General features: G+C 39.0%; 2 protein-coding genes across 6 annotated transcripts in view; one reads left to right on the top strand and one right to left on the bottom strand.

Annotated features, from left to right (window-relative positions):
- IFT57 (intraflagellar transport 57) overlaps window positions 1-7,974 on the bottom strand; it is a 74,193-nt gene extending 66,219 nt beyond the window's left edge. For 2 of the 4 annotated variants that reach the window (XM_037525601.2, XM_054700625.1), the window contains exons 1-4: window positions 7,656-7,972; window positions 5,051-5,213; window positions 4,092-4,210; window positions 1,234-1,324 (exon numbers count right to left, since the gene is read on the bottom strand). In XM_037525601.2, coding sequence (XP_037381498.1) covers window positions 1,234-1,324; window positions 4,092-4,210; window positions 5,051-5,213; window positions 7,656-7,867 — 585 coding nt within the window. In that variant the 5' untranslated portion in view covers window positions 7,868-7,972. Of the gene's footprint in view, window positions 1-1,233; window positions 1,325-4,091; window positions 4,211-5,050; window positions 5,214-7,655 lie in introns of all 4 variants that reach the window. The other 2 variants (XM_037525600.2, XM_037525602.2) reach the window with 2 other exon arrangements.
- Window positions 7,975-8,214: 240 nt separating this feature from the next.
- HHLA2 (HERV-H LTR-associating 2) overlaps window positions 8,215-21,383 on the top strand; it is a 103,325-nt gene continuing 90,156 nt past the window's right edge. The window contains exon 1 of one of the 2 annotated variants that reach the window (XR_008553879.1): window positions 8,215-8,870. The gene's annotated coding sequence lies outside the window, so the exon portion shown is untranslated. Of the gene's footprint in view, window positions 8,883-21,383 lie in introns of both variants that reach the window. The other variant, XM_054700624.1, reaches the window with a different exon arrangement.

Below are 21,383 nucleotides of genomic sequence, written 5' to 3'. Positions count from 1 at the left end.
AATGCAGATTCCACACACTCAAGTGCTTACATTTTTAGGGAGGTGGCAGTGAAGAAAAGGTTAAGTCAAAACTTGTCTATTAACATCTTAAATCTTAAGCATAGCTAAAGATGCACAACTTTGAAAACTAATTCAGTCTATTCTGAGTTTGTACTAATGATAGTCTACTTAACCATGGTAAATGATAGAAATGTCAATGACTGAATGCCCACAAGAGAGAAGTCAAGCTTATAATGCTTTTACAATGACCTAATCAGTACTATTTACATAGATGATCAATAAATACTTGTTGAACTGTAGTAGACTGAACAAAAATAAGAAAAAATCTTTAATAGTATGTATTAAAAAAGGAATTAAAGTTACTAAATATTATTAAGAGAACATTAAAAAGGAATATAAACAGAAGACCTAGAAAAAATGGCTTTAAAATAGAGGATACTAATCTCAGTAATTTGGGAATACTACCAATTTTCTACCATTTCTTTGACAAACATGCATTCTTAATTCTCCTACTACCAATTACTAAGGATATGATTCTATTAGCAGGTAAGAATCTATCGTGATAAATACTCTTTTTTTTCCCCTTATACTTATCAATATATCCTATCCTGATATGCCCAAAACAGTCCAAAACTGAAGATTTCTAGTGTCTAAATGACTACAGCAGAACTTTACTGTCAAAAATTATCTCTACCACCCTTGAGTCACCCCACAGTGTCTGGCAACAAAATGAAGTAATATCCAACAGCTTTTTGGCAGTGATACAGTTCTCCTTAACAAAAGGAATGGAAAAACAAGAAGGAAACCCTTAGAATAATATAATGAAAGTAAAGAATAGAGAAAAGAAAAACATTCAAGAGACATGATATAAGGGAACTAACAGCCTCAGAGGCAATCCTTCAAGAAAGGTCTTGAGTATGGTCATAAGACAGTAGATTTTTAAATTATTTTTTATTATTTACAGCCTATTCAAAATCATGAATGGTCATTAATAAAATGTGTACTAGTGATCTACAGCTTAAGAACCTCTGCTAAATTCAGACCTTAATCATAAGAGAACAACAATCTTAATCATAGGCCTAAATGACTGATACTTGGCACTCCATTTAAAAGCTTTTCTTCTCTAGAAATAATGAAATGAAATATATTTTGGAAAATGGAGGTCTACGCTAACTAAGAGAATGAAAGGGAATATAAAAGTGAAATGAACAAAAAGTTCAACAACATACATACCACAAATTCTTCATCTACTTTATTTAATGTTAATTCTGCATCATTTTCTGGAACAGTTTCTTCTTCTAATTCTTCCACTGGGTATGTTGGCCTAAAATAATAAGGTTCACTATGAACTGAGAGCTAAAAAAAAAATCTAGCAGGACAAAAAGATGAATTCTAAAGTCTCCCTTTTAAGCCAGACATTGTCCTGTTTTTGCACCCCCTTCCAAAATCACTGTTAAATGCTCACATCCCACATGGCTTTGATCTTATTACTCCTATAGCTTCATTTTTCACATTAACATCTTTGATCAACCTGAAATTTACATTGATGGAGGCAATATAAAAAGTTCCAGGTTTATTCTAATTTCCAAAGTCTAATCAGTGATCCTCACACAAATATTGAATCATCACTTCTCCATCAAGATTAATGACATATGGCCTCCCTGGCGGCCTTGGGGTTAAGTCTCCGAGCTCTCACTTCTGTGGCCTGAGTTCAATTCCTGGCCAAGGAGCTAACCCACATATGGTACAGGAGACCTTTTCCTGTCTCGCCCACTGCTTCCCTTAGCAGCGTATTTCAACAAATTTGCCTGTCCTGCTCCCCACTCTGTCTCTGGTGAATCCTCTCATCCCCCACACCTCTGGCCTACACCTCAGTTCTTCTATGCAAACAACAACAACAACAACAAGAACATGACATGGATTTCCTAAATTAAAGATATCCCAAGTATCTGGGTTTATTTCTGGAAACATTTTAAAAATCCATGCCTGGCCTCCCCTGGTGGCGCAGCAGTTGAGCACTGGGCGGCAAAGCTGCCCGCAGCCTCTGCAGTGCCCATTTGATCCCCGGCCGCCGGTGAGGGTCCCACATGGTGCGCAGACCTCTCCTACCGCGCCCACGGCTCCCCTCAGCAGTGTATTTCGTCAGTCTGTCTGTTCTGTTCCCCGCTCTGGTGAATTCTCTCACCCTCCTGTGCTTCTGACTGTACCCAGTGCTTGCATAAATAAATAAATAAATATAAAAAAAAAAAAAATCCATGCCCAGGTAGGTTAACAAAAATCACCATTAAATGTTAAGGAATGTGTACCAAACCAATCTTCTTAAAGAATAAATTTCTTGATTTTTTTTTTATTGATTAGAATAGATAACAACAACATTTCAAAGGTAATGTTCTTGTAGGATTAATTTTGCCATATTTAGGTATATAAATATGCAGCTTCTATGTAATTTACATGCTACAAACTGTTATATTCTCTCATACCTACTTTCAGTTTTCCTCCATCTGCTTCGCTCATGTGTATTTAGTCCTCATTAATTATCCAAATCACAATAAAGTGTCAAAAATAAAATAGGCCCAGAAATAAAGAAAGTATAAGATTGAATAGTGGGTGAGATAGTAATTAATTTCTTGTAAATTTATAATACAGTAGATATAATTTAAAAAACTGCCAAATGGAACAGGACATCTGATGACTTATTTTAGAATCTAATAAAAAAGTAATATGGACCATATAATTATTCTTTATATCGCACTAAGTGCTAATGCTTGGGTTGAAGCATATGAAATGGCCATTTTTTAATTAAAAATAGCTGAATATTAGTAATTTCATTTGGGTCAAGCTGATAAAAACATAAGTTAAGCAAGTTTTTAAAAGTACTTGTTAACAGGGATTAGATTATTTAACTGAGAAAATATTATTAAACATAGATTAAAAAATAGTAACAGGTACAATACATACACCTCTCTACAGAAGTTGATTCTAATCTAAAATCAGTACTTGCTCATGTCTTACCTGAACACTGCCTTCCAAAATCTTTAATCTACCAATAATCCCAATGTATCCCCATGTATATACTTTGTATATGTAAATAAACAAATGCAAAGAGACTTAAAAAAAAAAAATTCCTGAATTGGGCTTCCCTGATGGCACAGTGATTAAAGTCTCAATGCTATCAAGCTATTGCCAGCCACTGTCGCATGAGCTCCATCCCCAGCCAGGTAGCTAACCCACATGGTGTAACAGACCTCTCCTGTCTGGCTTGTTGTTCCCCTTAGCAGTGTATTTCAGTAGATTGCCCTGTTCTGCTCTCCACTCTGTCTCATATGACCTGGCAATTCCACTCCTAGGGATCTACCCAAAGGACACAAAAACCACCTGTACCCCCATGTTTATTGCAGCACTATTCACAATAGGTAAAACCTGGAAACAACCCAAATGCCCAAAAATAGATGACTGGATCAAGAAGATATGGTATATACACACAATGGAATATTATTCAGCAATCAAAAAAGATAAACTCATGCCATTCGCCGCAACGTGGATGGAGCTAGAAGGGATTATCTTCAGTGAAATAAGCCAGAAGGAAAAAGAAAAGTATTGCATAGTTTCACTTATTGCAGGAATACAGGGGAATCAAATAAGACATCAGTGTAAAAAATAATAACAGTGCAAAGCACAACAAAACAAAAACAGACAATTATAAATCAGAGACATACTGCAGGGAAGGAGGTAGGAGAGGGATCAGAGGGAGGGAGAACAGGGGACTGAGGTGATGGTGCACAGCTGCAGTGGTGAAGGAAACTCTATGGGGACTACACCTGAGGGGGTGGGGAGAAGCAAATATTGTTTAAAAATGAACAATGATGTAAAAAATAAAAAAAATTAATTAAAAAATATCAGAACAGGTTTTTGAAGACACCAGATAATCATCCCAATATTGTGTATACTGCCTTTCCTAATCACCTGTGGCATTTTTAGTTTAGAATAGTCAAGAGAAAATACTCATGGGTTCAATTAAATAGCTCTGAAACCTTAGAGGAAAAAAATCTATGTACATAAAATTTCTATCACTAGAAAAGGAAAATGTTTACCTTTTCCAGGTAAAACCAATGTATTTTAATGCTTCTTCAGCTAAACAGTCAAGAACATAGCATACATGCTCTCCATAACCTGACTTTAATTTTGAAGGAGGAAAATCTGCAGTTCTCCCCTGAAATACAAAAATAATAGTGCTTTATTATTTATATTCCCAATGTCAAAATATTTTAGGCAAAGCATTGCTGAATAAAAATATCACTACTCTTATTCAAATATGATTTAAAATAACTATAATTACATTCCTTCTTAGAACTCCATCTCTTTACTCTTTTTTAATCTATTGATAACTAAAACACTAAAAGGAAATAAAGACATTTTATTGTCAAAGTATCAAATTAAAAGGCAATAACCTTATGGCAGCAGAACAAATCACTGATCTTGTTAGGGTGAAAAATAAGTAAAACTACTAGCTTGGTATCATATCGTTAAACAACCATGTGAAGGACAGAGTGATTCACATGTCAAAAATTAATAACACACATGCCAAAAATTCTTACTGCTTATCCCCAGGAAAAGTCAGAAATGAAAAGATCAACTGCTATCATGGACTATTAAATCAAAGTTCCCTTTCAAAATATAAAGTGTTTCAATCTCCTAGTGTTTTTTTTTTTTTTTTTTGTCATTTTTCAGAAGGGAACTAAGCAACCATATATTTACTTTTGAGACATATCAAGATTAAGAAAATTATTATCACTTAGGGTTATAAAGAGTATACAGTGAACATTTTTAGAAGTGTACTAATGTTATACTATCAAACATTCTGAGGTTTTACCTGAACACAAATCCATACACAATTATATATATAATATATACAAATATATATATGTATATATAATATACAAATATATATATATATATGAATCACAGAGGATTCATCTAAAATGCATAGTTTAGTTACCAATATTAAAAACCATAACTTGAAAATATGCACAAGAGATCTGTTTACACTTACAAATGAGCGAAGCTCAGATAATATGTTAGATATTGTTGCATTAGGGTCATCATATTCTTGAGGCTGTTCAAAGGGACGTCCTGCTTTGTTAATCAACCAAGCGGCAAGAGTGCAAAACATGTAGAACTGTTCACCAGGGTTGGTAGGCAATGCAAAATAGTGTCTGTTTCAAAAGAAGAGAGGAGGAATATAAAATACTGCAATTAAGTCTACAGTCACGAAAGGAGCTAAGTCCCAAATATCCAAAGACTTATTTTTCCCTTAAAATCAAGAGACAATGCTAATTTACCCTTTCAAGTTTCTAGCAATCTAGAAGACTCACATTAAAACTTCTAATCAACAGGATTAGGATTAGGATAATTACTATTACACATACTAAATCAGAGTCACACCCAAAATAAGCAGAACATGTTAAAAAAACAGTATTTTTATTTTTTCCGAAATCATGTATGTGTCAAGAATAACTAATAAAAGAATACCTTGTCAAAATGGAATTAGGAGTATTTCAGTTTAAAAACCTAAACAATTATTCATCATGCATTTTTATAGTTTTTACAAACAATATCATTAATATCTTTGCTTACTGTTTCTGCTCTATCAGTTTTGTTAAATATTTGTTTTGCCTTGACAGCTTATTCGAACAACTAAGGAGCTCTTGAAACTTTTGGGGAAGGGTCAAACGTTGCTTCTTCCCTCGTGGATTAAATCAGAGCCTCAGTATAGATCTAGTTCAAAAGACCATCCCAGATGGTTCTAAGGCGCAGCCAGGATTAAGAACCACTGCCTATGACAACCCCAGTCTAACAAACATTTGTTGACATTTGCCAAATCCCTGACCCTTCTAAAAACAGTCCATGGAGAATCATGATATATATCTAAACAAATTAGATATAAAACTTGCTAAGAACAAGTTCAGTTTGATCAAAGATTTTATTTTGCATTTCCATGTACAGCTATTGCTATTATGTTTATGAAGTATTTATACCTATTATAACTGTTTTTCATAAGAATCAGCACAGTGCTATACACCATGCTTCACAAACTTTTTCCTGCACAGTAAGTGTAAATACTCTGGATGATAACAGGAAACCGGATAGAAAACCGGTTAGAAAAAAGGGCCATGAAATCCTACCAGATGTATGCTTACCAATCCTTTCAGAGAACCCACTGTTAATAACTCATCTTCTCCTTATAGACTGATAACCCCAGGACAGAGAAATGGACATTGATACATACTATAGGACAGGGCAGTGGTTCTCAAATTTGCAGATGCTTCATAATCACCTGGAAGTCTTGTTAAAATGCAGAATCCTACCCCCTAGAATTTCTGATACAGTAGATAAGGGAAAGAGCCTGTGGAATTGTATTTCTAATAAGTTCTCAGGATATGCTGATGCTGCTGGTCTGGTGACCAAACTGAGAACCATTGGACTAGATAGTTCCATGCACATCCATGATTCAAAGCTTCCTGTTGAACTTCTGAGTAAATAGTATACAGAGTATATCAATAGAACCTTAAGGCAATATTCTTTAGTTTGAAAAATATACTTGGGAAAAATACATTTTTATTAATACAGAAAATGCTGTTTGTTTATACTATTTGGGTTAACTCAGTTAAGTAATAATTCCCAATTTCCTACAATTTTTATCATTCATCAAGCAACACGACCTTTTCTCTAGCCTTGGACTGATTTACAAATATGGACAGTCTCCATAAAAACCTACATATTTTAAAATTCAAATTACAGGAAGAGACTAAGGACTGAGATAAAAATTATGATGGCAAATTATCTGAGCCTAGCTATAGCCATTAAGAGATTGTACTACAGATTGTTAATTTAAATTGCCTCTTACACAATGAAATCAACAAATTTAAGTATTAATGTGAAGAAAGTGGTGTAAAACATTGATCTGATTATCCCTAACTATACTGATTAGGGGAGAAAGTGCTACCTGTCCTTTACCCTCAGCTACTAAAGGCAGGCCCTTAGAATACGGATGTCTTTTCCCCACACAAGGGCAGAACTTCAGGTTCTATCATAGACAATTCCATAACTGTAATTTTGTTTCTTTTCCACTTCTCAGTTTCTGGAGTACTGGTATCTCAGAAATAGAAAGAAGTCTTTTAAACCAGAGCAGAGTCAACAAGTTTACTAACAGCATTATTAAGTGCTCAGCAAGTTTCTATGTTGCCGGCTCTTTCAGGAAAAAAACAAAACAGAACTGGAGGCAGATATAATTTCATCTCTGGGGATGCGATTATTGGTGATTTTAGTATTTTCTACACATTTTGTGCTTTTCTACAATCGGTACTTTTATTACTTCTATAATCAGAAAAAAAAAGTTTGTGTTTTGTAGCGGTTTGTGGGTGCTTTAAAGACTAGACAAGCTGTCTTCCTGCCCTTCCAAAACTTGTTTACTCTCCCTACAAAAAATGCAAGTCTAAACTCAGTGAGCTCCAACTCCAAGTTTGGGTGAAGTGCCCCTTTCTCCCTAGGAAGATGGAGGTAAGTACTTGCTAACCCGCACTCGGTGTACCCCAGGCCAGAGAAAGGCTCCCCCGGGCGCAGCCGACACCCAGGCTCTCAGGGACGAGGGCACCCACCTGGACGGGGGCTTCAGGTTGTTTTTCCGGAGGAGCTCCTCCTCATAGCGGAGCAGCTTCAGCTTCTCCACCAAGTCCTCCATCACCACGAACATGTGGTAGGCCGCGCCGGGGCCCCGCTCCACGACTACCTCCCCCGCCCCTTCACCGCGGGACCGAGACACCCCATCCTCTAAACCCGACGGCGTGACGACTGCCGCGGCGGATGCCATCCCAGAACAGTCAGAAAGGGCCCGGCGTGGGCTCCGGCCCACAGATCGCGGCGGCCTCTGCCTCACGCACCGCGGCAGCCAGGACCGCCTCGAACGGTTACCAGGCGACCACCGGGCAACCCGTCACCAGGGCAACTAGACTCCGCCTCCTTCTCCGGACTCTTCTAAGTTCCCTCCAATCAGGGCGGGCTCTCGAATGACATCACACAAGACCCCACCCCTTTTCCTGCCTCCGAGAAGGTGGCCTGGAGGCAGCCCCGCCCCGCGTGGGGGCGTGGCTCCGGCGCCTCACGTCCGTCGCGTCTCCTCCCGCTTCCTCTTAAAAGCGACGGAGGCGGGGCCTCTGGTGTTTTTCTTGTGCTAGCGGGCGGGGGCTCGGTGACTGGGCTGTAGGACCTGGTGGGGCCCCAGAGCCGCTGAGCAGTCCACTGAGCCACTGAGCTTGAAAAATTAAAAGGAGAGCAAGTCGCAAAGCATCGAAGGACGCTAGCCCACTGATATTTTGTTTTTCTTCTCAAAATTAAGTTTTCACAGTTGTAAAGAAAATTGATATTGTAGGCTCCCCTTTGCCACAGAAACTTTTCAATGACAGCTTTTTGTTTCCTAATTTTAGTCTTTCTCTAATTAGCAGTCTATTATAAGGCTCTAAGTATTCTATTAACCCTGTTTTTTCTCCAGTGTTCTGGAGAAGACAGACTGGATGAGCAGAAAGGAAGCATTGAAAAGGATATGTTCTAGAAGCCTGAACTCTAAACTTACATCCTGTTGTTTTATGTTTCAAAATCATCACATGTAGTATAAAGTTTTGGAGTTTCTCGTTAAAATCAACAAGGGAAAGGGAATTTCCTTTGAATTTCCTGCACTATAGCTCTAAAGGGGAGTATTACTACTCTACTGTGCAGCTATTGATCTAGAAAACACAAGAAAACACCTGACCAGAGCAATGCAATTCTCAAAGCCTTGTGTATCAAGCAGTTTTCTCAACAGCTACATAAAAAGTGAGGTAAGTGATAAGGTAAGTGGTAGATGTGTGGAGATTTTCTGATAAAAAAAAAAATCAAAACCTACGTCAAAATGTTGAACATGTGTTTGTTTATAATTTGATTTTTGGGGGGATCTCTGATGTTTGTACCTGCTACTACGGAATATAGAAGTCACATTTCTTGACATAACTGAAAATTGACATATATATGTAATAATTGTTTTCGTTAGGAAAAAATTGGCACATAAGATCTTATTTTAATATCAGTCTAGAACTGATTTGTTTCTGATACTAATAAAGATGTCAAAGTAGAAAGACAAATACCTTTTTCTGTCTACCAAAGAAAGGAAATCATAAAATAACTAACTTATGTAGAAAATAACCAAAGGGGATAAGCCACTGAGAATTGGTTAAGTTAATAAAATGGTTTACTACAAGTTATTAATGAGATGCTTTTAATTGAGATAAGTGAAAATTTGAGTTGACTGCCTCACTGGGGATTTAGTCTTTTTCTTTGCTTCCTTAGAACAGTGTTTCTCCACCCCCCTCCTAATACTTCATGAGTGGGTGGGGAATGTTCTAGTACATCTGAACTTTCAGAGTACAAGATAGATGTATAGCATTTTAGGATTAACAAAAAAACTCACACAAGCTCTGGGGTGCTTTTTAAATCAACAAGCAACCTAAATGACATTAAATGATTCAAAAAGGTATTAGACTTTACAGGTAAGTTGGTTTCACCCAGGGAGGTAGATGTTCACTCAAGGTATACTGCCTATAGAAGACATTCTGACATTTTCTAGGAAACTGTGTAGCACTCAGTATGAAGCAGTCAAACATTGCTTTTTTGCCTGATGAGACATTCTCCAACAACTTGTATGTATTTTGACTGAGGAAAAAAAAAGCCATCTCTCCCAGAACCTAGCCATTTCCTTCCCAGGATACTGATGCAGCCTGGCTTGAAAGTAGCATAAAGAATTGCTTTCCCTCCTTCAATTATTCTGAAGAAGAAAAAAAAAACAAAAAACAAACACTGAGGTATAAAGTGCCCCCCCATAATTGTGGTACAGAAAGAATGAAAGAAACAAAGGAAAAGTCAATTGTTCAACCAGGTGTGTTTTCCCACAGAAAACATAGGAAAGATGGAAAGAGATACTGAAATGTCATTTAATTTTTGGTCCAGGGCTTATTTTTGCTGATTCTTTATTTACCCAAAACAGTTGATAACCCATCAAGAGATTTCTTCTTTGGAAGTAGATTCCTTCACATGTTTGAGAATGCACACTAAAATAAATCCTCTTTCTGCCACCTCAGTCATTGAAGATCTGGAATACATTTCTGCTAATATTTTTATGGGACTAGATCATTTGTTTACTAAGGAGTTAGGATAAGAGCATGAAAAGTATGGAATGTTGAGGTAAATCCATACTTCCCTGAACAAATCTTAAAAGAGGTTTATTCCTATGTGTTGGTCACCAGACTTCTGGCTTTAACTTTTATTTATTGCAAATTATCTGGAAAATTATCTTTGGTAATTTTTGAGGCTCTTAAGAGCTTTCTGTGAATGTACTAATCTCTGAAACCTGAACAGCATCCCAGTCAAAGATGGTTTAAGCTCATTGGAATTTCCTGAAAGATGCTGAGCAAGGCTGGGAGTGAAAAGGAGGCAGAGTCAAAGATGGAGAAAGGCTTTCCAGCTGCATCTCCAAATATAAATAAGTCCTCCAAGAGGACAGGGAAGGGTTCAAGAATAAAGTTGCTTTGTGCTCTAAATAACTGAGTACCGCCTATTAAGGATGTCAAAAACTAAGAAAACCACTAAATGAATAAACCCAAACCTAATAGAAGGTACTTGTCAAATATCTAGACCATCATAACAAAATGTGAAGCATTAGAGAGAGGCAATGCCTTTTATTTTATTTTTTTAATTTTTTTAAAGATTTATTTATTTATTTATACAAGTGCTGGGTACGGTCAGAAGTGCGGGAGGGTGAGAGAATTCACCAGAGCCAGAGCTGACAGCAGAACAGGCAGACTGACAAGTACACTGCTGAGGGGAGCAGCCGGTGGCAGGAGAGGTGTGCGTGCCATGTGGGACCTATGCCCAGGGTCCCGGGATCGAACCGGCGCTGCAGAGGCTGCGGGCAGCTTTGCAACCCAGCGATCAACTGCTGCGCCACCAGGGAGGCCCAAAGGCAATGCCTTTTAAAGTCAAGAACAAGGTGAAGTCATCTACTCTTCCAAATACTAGCAGAGACCAGAGCTAGTGCACTGAGAAAAAAAAAAAAAAAATAGGAGTACTGCAAAAGAAGAAATAGTTGTAGGTGATATGATTAAGTCAAAAATCTAAGGGAATCTTGTTTTAAATAAGCTATTAATGTAGCCCAGAAGGGTGACCCTATATGAGATCCATGGTAAAGAAAAGTTACTGGGGGAAAAAAAAGAAATCATGGAGGGGGCGGAGCAACATGGCGGCGAGGAGACGCTGCGAGTAAGATCTCCCATTAAAAAAAGTGAATAGGGAGGAAAAGCGGCAGGTCCCAGTGAGAACCAGGACACGGAAGATAAACGGACGACTCCAGCAAACTGCCCGAAGAAGAAAGTTGCCATAAAAGAGGACCAGAAGGGAGGGAAGCGCAGAACCCTGCTCCCCTCCCCCGCCCACAGAGGCGGCACTCTCCGACTGGCAGAGAGGAGGAAAACAACAAACTAAAACTGCCAACAAGAACAAAGGACGCAGCAAGCGGGACTGTGAGTGGAAAGGAACTATTGCAGCCACCACACCCTGTGAACGGGAGCTGTGGAGAACCCCCGCAGGATCCGCCGCAGAGGTGAGCTCCGGGCGCCATTGCAGAGAGCCCCGCCCAGGAGGAGACCAGCCCCAGCACACAGCCCCGGCCGCCCGGTAAGCCTGCTCGGAAGCGGCACGCCGAAAAACAGACGCGGAGCGGGATTGCGCGGGGAAAGCGGCGCGGATTGTGCGGATCGGATCGCAGCTGCCCAGGTCCCCGCGCCTGCGACCTAGGCTTGCGGGGAGACGACCTAGGCTTGTGGGGAGACTCGCGGAGGCCCTCCCGGAGTGAGCAGGAACCAGGCGCCCAGGCAGGGGAGCGGGATTCAAAAGGCGCCATTCCCGCGCCACTGATCTGGGCTACAGCCCGCGTCCTGGAACTGAGGGCTTTGGAATTGAGACCCGGGGCACGAAATTAGGGGCGTGGGTTCCCCACGACGGTGGGGCACAAGGCAGACACAGCACCCCAAAGCCGTTGAGGTGTACCCTACCATCCCCGCTCTGCTCCCTGTCCCACGGGGTGGAAAATCAGCTCCCCAAGGGCTCTAGGAGAGATCTCTGGCGCCACCTAGCGACTTGAAGCCAGCAGAGGCTCCTGAAGGAGATAGTGGCCAGCTGGGGAGTTAGCCCACGCCGGGCCCCTTCCGACCAGTAGTCTGAGCCCACAGGGAGAGCGAGCACCCACAGCCGGGGCAGACCAGGCACGCAGAAGAGTGTGCCTGACACCGTACGCGCAGGGAGTGTGTCCCACATCACCATTTTAGAACAGGGACATTTCTTCAGTAAAGACTACCTGCAGAAGGCTTCCTCAGGAGCCAGAGGTGAGCGGGGGAAGTTCGCCCATGCCAGACCCCCTCTGGCCTGCAGTCCAAGCCCAGAGGGGGAGCAGGAACCCACCGCCGGGGCAGACCAGGCGCACAGGGGAGTGTGTCCCCACATCGGCATTTTAGAACAGGGACCTTTCTCCAATAAAGACTGCTTGAAACTGACAGATGACTCCTGGAGGAACCAGGGGGGAGCAGAGAAGCCCACCCAAGATGCCGGCCAGTCCCAACTACACAGTGTCCCAACGCATACGGCAAATTAGAAAACAGACTGTAGGGAGGAGAAGAACCGCACGCAACCTAGCAACTCTCCAGAGAAAAAGCACACCACAAAAAGAAAATCAGCCCCCAGATGGCAACGACAGTAACTTGGAAGAACTTCTGAGCCTTCCAGAAAGAGAATTTAAAATTGCCGTGATTAAAAAACTGACAGAAGTCATAAAGGAAAACAATGATAAGGGAAAAATAATCAACGATCAGAAGAATGAAATTGAGTCCCTAAAGAGGGAAGTAAAAGAAATGCAGGAGATCAAAGAATTAATGGAAGAACTAAAGAATTCTGGGAAAAGCAATGAAAGCAGAATTGATGAAATGGAAGAACGAATAAGTACTCTTGAAGACACAGAAATAAAAAGAACCAAAACAGAAAAGGAAAGAGAAGTACGAAGGAAAAAGAATGAAGAAAGACTTCGGGAACTATCTGACTCCATGAGGAAAGGAAATATAAGAGTTATAGGAATACCAGAAGGAGAGGAGAGAGAAGTAGGAGCAGAGAAAATATTCAAAGAGATAATTGAAGAGAACTTCCCAAATGTGAAGGAGGAGCTGAAAATTGATATACAAGAAGCAAGAAGAACACCAAACTTCCACGAAGAAAGGAAAAATACAGCAAGACACATAATAGTAAAGCTCCCAAGAATCCAGGACAAGGAAAAAATAATGAAGCTGGCAAGAGGGAAGAAACAGATAACATTCAAAGGAAAGCCAATCAGGCTGACATCAGACTTCTCCGAAGAAACACTACGGGCAAGGAGAGAGTGGAGGGACATAGTCAACAGACTCCAAGAAAACAGATGCCAACCAAGAATACTCTATCCCGCAAAGCTCTCCTTCCTCTTTGAAGAAAGAATATGGACCTTCCCAGACAAACAGAAACTCCGGAATTTCATTGCAACTAAACCCCCACTCCAAAAAATACTACAAGGAGTCCTAAAGCCAGAACCTCAGAGGGACGAATAACAATGAAAGAAGGCCAAAAAAAAAAAAAGTTATTAAAAGAATAAATAAATAAAATCAAAGGAAAGACAAACACAATGGCAAATAGAGATGTTAACATATCAATATTAACTCTAAATGTAAATGGACTAAATTCTTCAATAAAAGACACAGAGTTGCAGCCTGGATTAAGAAACAAAACCCAACCTTTTGCTGTCTCCAGGAAACACATTTAGCTACAAAAGATAAAAATAGGCTCAAAGTTAAAGGATGGAAAACAATCCTACAAGCAAATGGACCAAAAAAGAAAGCAGGAACAGCTATACTTATATCAGATAAAACAGATTTCAAACTCAAAAAGATAAAAAGAGACCCCAATGGTCACTACATTATGATCAAGGGGACAATACTTCAAGAAGAAATAACACTCATTAACATATACTCACCAAACGAAGGAGCACCAAAATATATCAGACAACTGTTGTCCTCTCTGAAAACAGACATCAGAGAAAACACATACGTAGTGGGAGACTTCAGCACACCACTATCAACAATGGATAGATCAACAAGACAAAAAATAAGTAAAGAAACCAAAGCTCTAAATAAGGACCTAGAGCAATTGGGCTTAACAGACATCTATAGAACACTAAACCCCAAAAAAACGGAGTACACATTTTTCTCAAGCGCACACGGATCATTCTCCAGGATCGATCACATACTGGGGCACAAGACAAACATCAACAGATACACCAAGATTGAAATCATATCAACCATCTTTTCTGACCATGAAGGCATCAAACTAGAACTAAACCATAAAAAGAAGGCAAGGAACTTTCCTACCTCATGGAGATTAAAAACCACACTACTGGAAGACCACTGGACTAATGAGGAGATCAAAGAAGAAATTAAAAAATTTTTTGAATTGAACGACAAGGAGGACAGCAATATCCTAAATGTATGGGATGCAGCAAAAGCAGTAATAAGAGGAAAATATATAGCAATAGAAGCTCACATCAAGAAACAAGAAAGAACTCAAAGAAACAACCTAATCTCAAAGCTCAAAGATCTAGAAAAAGAACAACAAAAAACCCCAAAACCAGCAGAAGAAAAGAAATAATAAAAACCAAAGCAGAAATAAATGAAATTGAAACTAAAAAAACAATCCAAAAGATCAATGAAACCAAGAGCTGGTTCTTTGAAAAAATCAATAAAATAGACAAACCCCTAGCCAGGCTCACAAAGGGAAAAAGGGAGAAAGCACAAATAAACAGGATCATCAATGAAAGAGGAGAAATCACAACGGACACAGCAGAAATCAAAAGAATAATCAGTAACTACTATGAACAGTTATATGGAAACAAGTTTAACAATCTAGAGGAGATGGACAAATTCCTACAACTCTACAATCACCCAAAGCTAGATAAAGAAGAAATAGAACACCTACACAGACCAATTACAATTAGCGAAATTGAAATGGTAATCAAAAACCTCCCCAAAAACAAAAGCCCAGGACCTGATGGATTTACAAATGAATTCTACCAAACATTCAGAGATGAATTAGTGCCTATCCTTCACAAACTCTTCCAAAAAATTGAGAAGGAAGGGACAATACCAAACACGTTCTATGAAGCCAACATTACACTAATACCAAAACCGAACAAGGACAACACAAAAAAGGAAAACTACAGGCCAATCTCCCTAATGAACACTGATGCAAAAATCCTCAATAAAATTTTAGCCATCAGAATTCAACAATGTATCCATAAGATAATTCACCACGACCAAGTAGGATTCATTCCAGGGACACAAGGATGGTTTAACATCCGAAAGTCAATCAACGTTATCCAACACATCAACAAAAAGAAATATAAAAACCATATGATAATATCAATAGATGCTGAGAAAGCTTTCGACAAAGTGCAACACCCATTCATGATAAAAGCCCTTGAAATTCTTGGGATACAAGGAACATACCTTAACATCATAAAGGCCATCTATGACAAGCCAACAGCCAGTATCATTCTCAATGGTGAAAAGCTGAAAGCAATTCCATTAAGATCTGGAACAAGACAAGGATGTCCACTCTCACCACTGCTTTTCAATATAATACTGGAAGTCCTAGCCAGGGCAATAAGACAAGAGAAAGACATCCAAGGAATCCAAATAGGAAAAGAAGAAGTCAAACTATCACTATTTGCAGACGATATGATATTATACATAGAGAACCCCAAAAACTCCACAGAAAAGCTAATTCAACTCATCAATCAGTTCAGTAAAGTGGCAGGATACAAAATCAACACGCAAAAGTCAGTAGCCTTCCTATACACAAACAATAAATCTGAAGAAGAAGAAATCAAAAAAACCATCCCTTTCGTTATTGAAACAAAAAAAATCAAATATTTGGGAATAAATCTAACAAAAGAGGTAAAGGACCTATACAAAGAAAACTATAAAACACTGTTAAAAGAAATAGAAGAAGACACAAAGAAATGGAGAGATATCCCCTGCTCATGGATTGGAAGAATAAACATTATTAAAATGGCCATCCTTCCAAAAGCAATATACAGATTCAATGCTATTCCAATCAAAATTTCAATGTCATTCTTCAAAGAAATAGAACAATTATTGATGAAATTCATATGGAATCACAAAAAACCCCGAATAGCCAAAGCTCTCCTGAAAAAAAAAGAAGGGAATGGAGGCATCACACTCCCAGACTTCAAACTATACTACAAAGCCATAATCATCAAAACTGCATGGTATTGGAACAAGAACAGACATACAGACCAATGGAATCGAATAGAAAATCCAGAGATAAACCCACAGATTTATGGTCAACTAATCTTCGACAAAGGAGCAAAGACTATGCATTGGAGCAAAGAAAGTTTGTTCAATAAATGGTGCTGGGAAAACTGGGTCGCTACATGCAAAAGAATGAAGCTTGACCACTACCTCACACCATACACAAAAATCAACTCAAAATGGATTAAAGAATTAGACATAAGACCTGAAACCATAAAATACATAGAAGGAAATATAGGCGAAACACTACGTGATTTGCACATCAAAGACATCTTTACAGACACATCACCCAAAGCAGTGATAGTGAAGGCAAAGATAAACAGCTGGGACTACATCAAATTAAAGAGCTTCTGCACAGCAAAAGAGACAATAACAAAAACAAAGAGAAACCCCACCAACTGGGAGAACATTTTTGCACCCAACACTAATGATAAAGGACTGATCACAAAAATCTGCAAAGAGCTGATGAGACTCAACAACAACAAAGAAAATAATCCAGTCAAAAAATGGGCAGAAGAGCTTAAAAGAAACTTCTCTGAAGAGGAAATGCAAATGGCCAACAGGCATATGAAAAAATGTTCAACATCACTTGTCATCAGGGAAATGCAAATCAAAACTACCATGAGATACCATCTTACACCAGTGAGAATGGCACATATTAAAAAAACTAGCAACAACAAATGTTGGCGAGGGTGTGGAGAAAAAGGAACTCTTCTGCACTGTTGGTGGGAGTGCAAACTGGTCCAACCACTGTGGAAAGCTGTGTGGAGATTTCTGGACCTACTAAACATAGAGCTTCCATATGATCCAGCAATTCCACTCCTAGGTATTTACCCAAAGGACACAGAAACATCAATTCCAAAGAACACCTGCACCCCTATGTTTATAGCAGCACTGTCTACAATAGCTAAGCTTTGGAAACAACCCAAATGCCCAAAAATCGATGACTGGATCAAGAAGATGTGGTACATATATACCATGGAATATTACTCAGCATTCAAAAAAGATAAACACATGCAATTTGCAGCAACATGGATGGCGCTGGAAGGGATCATGCTCAGCGAAATAAGCCAAAAAGAAAAAGAAAAATACCGGATCGTCTCACTCATAGCAGGAATCTAGAAAACTTAAATAAGGGACCAGGAGAATGAATAACTATAAGAAAGTGAAAATCAAAATCAACAAAAAACTATGAACCAGAGACACTTTTTGGGGGTGAGGGGCGGGAGGGTAGGGATTGGGGTCAGAATGGGGGGGCTGCAATTGTATGTGGAATATAAAAATAAAATTTATTATTTAAAAAAAAAAAAAAAAGAAAAAAAAAATAGTCTTTAGGGTGTTCTATGTATATTATCATGGCATCCACACATTGTGGCAGTTTTAACTTCTTTTCCAATTTGGTTTCAGATTATATCTGTCTCTTGCCCAATTAATCTAGCTTGAACTGCCAATACTATGAAAGAACTGGTAACAAAATACGTCCTTGTCATGTACTTGATCTTAGAGAAATACTTTGTTCCTCACCATTGAGTATAGCATGATGCATAGCTGTGTGTTGGTTAATTGTGGCCTTTTTTTCCCCTTGTATTTCCATTTTACTAGGATTTTTAAAATCATAAGTGGAAGTTGGATCATGTCAAATGCCTTCTACACATCTATTGATATGACATGATTTTTGTGTTTCATTTTGTTAATATGGTGATTGCATTCATGAATTTGTGTATGTCAAAACATTCCTGCATTCCTGTAATAAATTCCACTTGGTCATGAAAAAAAAAAAAAAAAAAAAAAAAGAAATCATGTATAGTTTTCAGGAATTGCTCTGTCATATTAATTATAGAGAAATTATTAAACTGGAGTTCTATCCCTAGCCAGGGAGCTCACCCACATGTGGCACAGCAGACCTCTCCTGTCTTGTACATTGCTCCCCTTTGCAGTGAATCTCAGTCTGCCTGTTCTGCTCCCCACTCTTTCTCTGCTGAACCCTCTCATCCCCCACACCTCTGGCCTACACCCCAGTTCTATGCATAAATAAATAAATCAATCTTAAAAAAAAAGAATATGAAACACGTGTAGGATATTTAGAAGAAATGTTTAGAAGAAATATTTAGAAGAAAGTGGAGTATCTTTAACCTTGATGTAGGGAAAGATTTCTTGAAGGAAATAAAGAACAGATGGTAAGGAAAAGAGAAACACCAGAATTTAAGAATTTTGATGCAAAAGAGAACTCAATAAACAATGGAGAAAGAAGGTATCTGTGACCCATGTAATGTCCATGGATTAGCCTGCAAGAAACATGACATACTACATCATTACAAGGTGTCTGTGCCGTGTTGGAGGATTTTAGTTGTGTTCCTCTGGGTCAATATTTCTTTTCTATCTTTTTTTAGTTTTTTAAAGATTTATTTTGTTTATTTATGCATTCAAGAACTGGGGTGTTGGGCCTCCCTGGTGCCTCAGGGGGTTAAGCACCGCACTATGAAGCAAGCCACAGTCTCTGCAGCACGAGTTCGATCCCCGGCTGGCCAGGGAGCAACGCACATGGTGCAGCAGACCTCTCCTGTCTCACCCTCTGCTGCGCTCCTTAGCAGTGTACTTCAGTCAATCCACCCGTTCTGTTCCCCACTGTCTCTGGTGAATCCTCTCACCCCCCGCATCTCTGGCCTGTACCCCAACTCTTGTATGCATAAATAAATAAATCTTTAAAAAAAACCTGGGGGTGTAGGCCAGAGGTGTGTGTGTGGGGTAAAATGATATACCAGAAACAGAGCGGGAGCAGAACAGATGGATCTATTGAGATACAATGCTAAGGGGAATAGCAGGGCAGACAAGAGAGGTCTGTTGTGCCATGTGGCTCCGTGGCCGGCATCAAACTCATACTGCAGTGCCTGGTGATAGCTTAACAGTGCTGAGACTTTCACCCCTAGGCCAGAAGGGAGGTCCCCCTCTGGGTCAGGATTTCTCAGTCTTAGCACTGTTGGTATTTTGGAGTGAATCATTGTTTGTTGTTGAGACCTGTTCTGTGCACTGTAGGATGTTAAAGTGTGTGTGCTGGGCTGGGAGCATATGGGAAAAAGATGGTGAACTAGAAAACTCATGCACATCTGAAGAACACTTTTGTCTTTCATAATCTGACCCAATATTGCCATGTATTATGAATTTATAGGATCTGAACCTGGATTTATGTGTCAGTGTGAGATCCTAATGCTCTCAGGTGAACTTTCTACAAAGGAAATATTATTTAAAGGTCTACTTTAGTTGTTAAAGATACTGACTTATTAATGTGTTGAAGTTCAAAATTGAGAAACCTTGTTCTTAATTTTTGATATTCAAATTTTATTCAATTTGTAAATGTAACAAATTTATTAGTCAAGTTTAAGTAGGGAGGGATTTACAACTTAAATTCCTGTAGGGGTTTTAAACTCTTCATAAACTTATTGTATTTGTTTTACAAATCATTCCAGATACTGGTACATCTCATGAATCTAAAAATGAAAAAAAAAAAGGAAGAGAAATAACTCCTATTAAGTATTCCAGCAGCATTAATGAAAAAAAAAAAAAAAAGATTTCAAAGTAAAACCGAAAGCCTAACTCAGTTACTCAATTACACATTGTAAATTGGAATCACAGTCAAACTGTTTCTCTAATAGAATGAATTTGGAAACAGATAGTTAAATATCAAATATGAACAAAATTATTCTTTAATATAATTATTACCACCATGGTTTGACTTCCATCATTGCACACAGTGTTGCAGCTTTCCAGGATTAAAATAAACTAACCCACCTAGCAACTGATAAGCACCCCAACTGAGCCTGTGAAGTACCCCATCCTATATACCAAGAGATTTCTGGGCCAGAGGTAGAAGAGATTCTTGCCTCAAACACATTAATTTGTTTTTTAAATTTTTTAAAGATTTGTTTATTTATGCATACAAGATCTTGGGTACAGGCCAGGGGTGTGGGGTGTGAGAGGATTTACCAGAGACAAAGTGGGGAACAGAACAGGCAGACTGACTGAAATACACTGCTGAGGGGAGCAGCAGGCAAGCCAAGAGAGGTCTGCTGCGCCATGTGTGTTGCTTCCTGGCTGGCTGGGGATCGAACTCATGCTGTGGACTGCTTCATAAGTTGCATCTTAACCCCTTGCGCCACCAGGGAGGCCCAAACACATTAATTTCTAACTTACAGTAACAAACTCCCTCACTTAGAAAGGGAAGTTGTTTTGTAACCCGTTCCCCTAGGTTTACCTAGTTTTCTGCTTCTTCTGTACTAATGGAAGTCTTCTAACCCCACTAAGAAAATAGTTAACTGCTTCAGCTAGCCTTGACTCTCAAGATACATAAATGCTTACTAATTATATTGTACATATTTCAATGTTCTGCTTTGCTCCATGATCTAATTTTTGGGGATTGGGGAGGAAAAAATTGCACGTGAGAGCTAACTTTAGTTTACTAATAAAACTTGTTATTGAAGATTTTCAAGTATGGATGTATGTATTTGAGAAGTGGGGAAGAGCAGACTATGATAAAATTTGCATCTTAGTGCATTCTGGTGATATTGTAAAGGACTGTTGGAAGAAAGAAATTGATTCAAAATGCAATTTGAATTATCAGGTTACTTATGGTCCTAAACTGAAATGATGGAGGAAGTAGATACAATAGTACTTAGTACAGACACCATGAAATATTTTCTGGGGCATGAATGGCACCACAAATTTGCCCCCACTTTGGGGCAAGAGACCTAACCTTTATACCCCTGTCTCTCTGGTTCACTGGCTATGGACTGTCCCAGATCTTTATGGGTAAGGTTGCTTCTATCAGACACGGGCGATTTTCTGAAGAACAAGGCAGCTGTGAACACTTCGGTGAGTGGAGAATGGGTATATCATTCTGGAGAAAAG

This window comes from Talpa occidentalis, unplaced genomic scaffold (genome assembly GCF_014898055.3).
Source record: "Talpa occidentalis isolate TD23 unplaced genomic scaffold, MPIMG_talOcc4v2.1 talOcc4.4, whole genome shotgun sequence".
In the NCBI taxonomy this organism is placed as follows: domain Eukaryota; kingdom Metazoa; phylum Chordata; class Mammalia; order Eulipotyphla; family Talpidae; genus Talpa; species Talpa occidentalis.
This window is presented reverse-complemented; position numbering and strand designations above follow the sequence as displayed.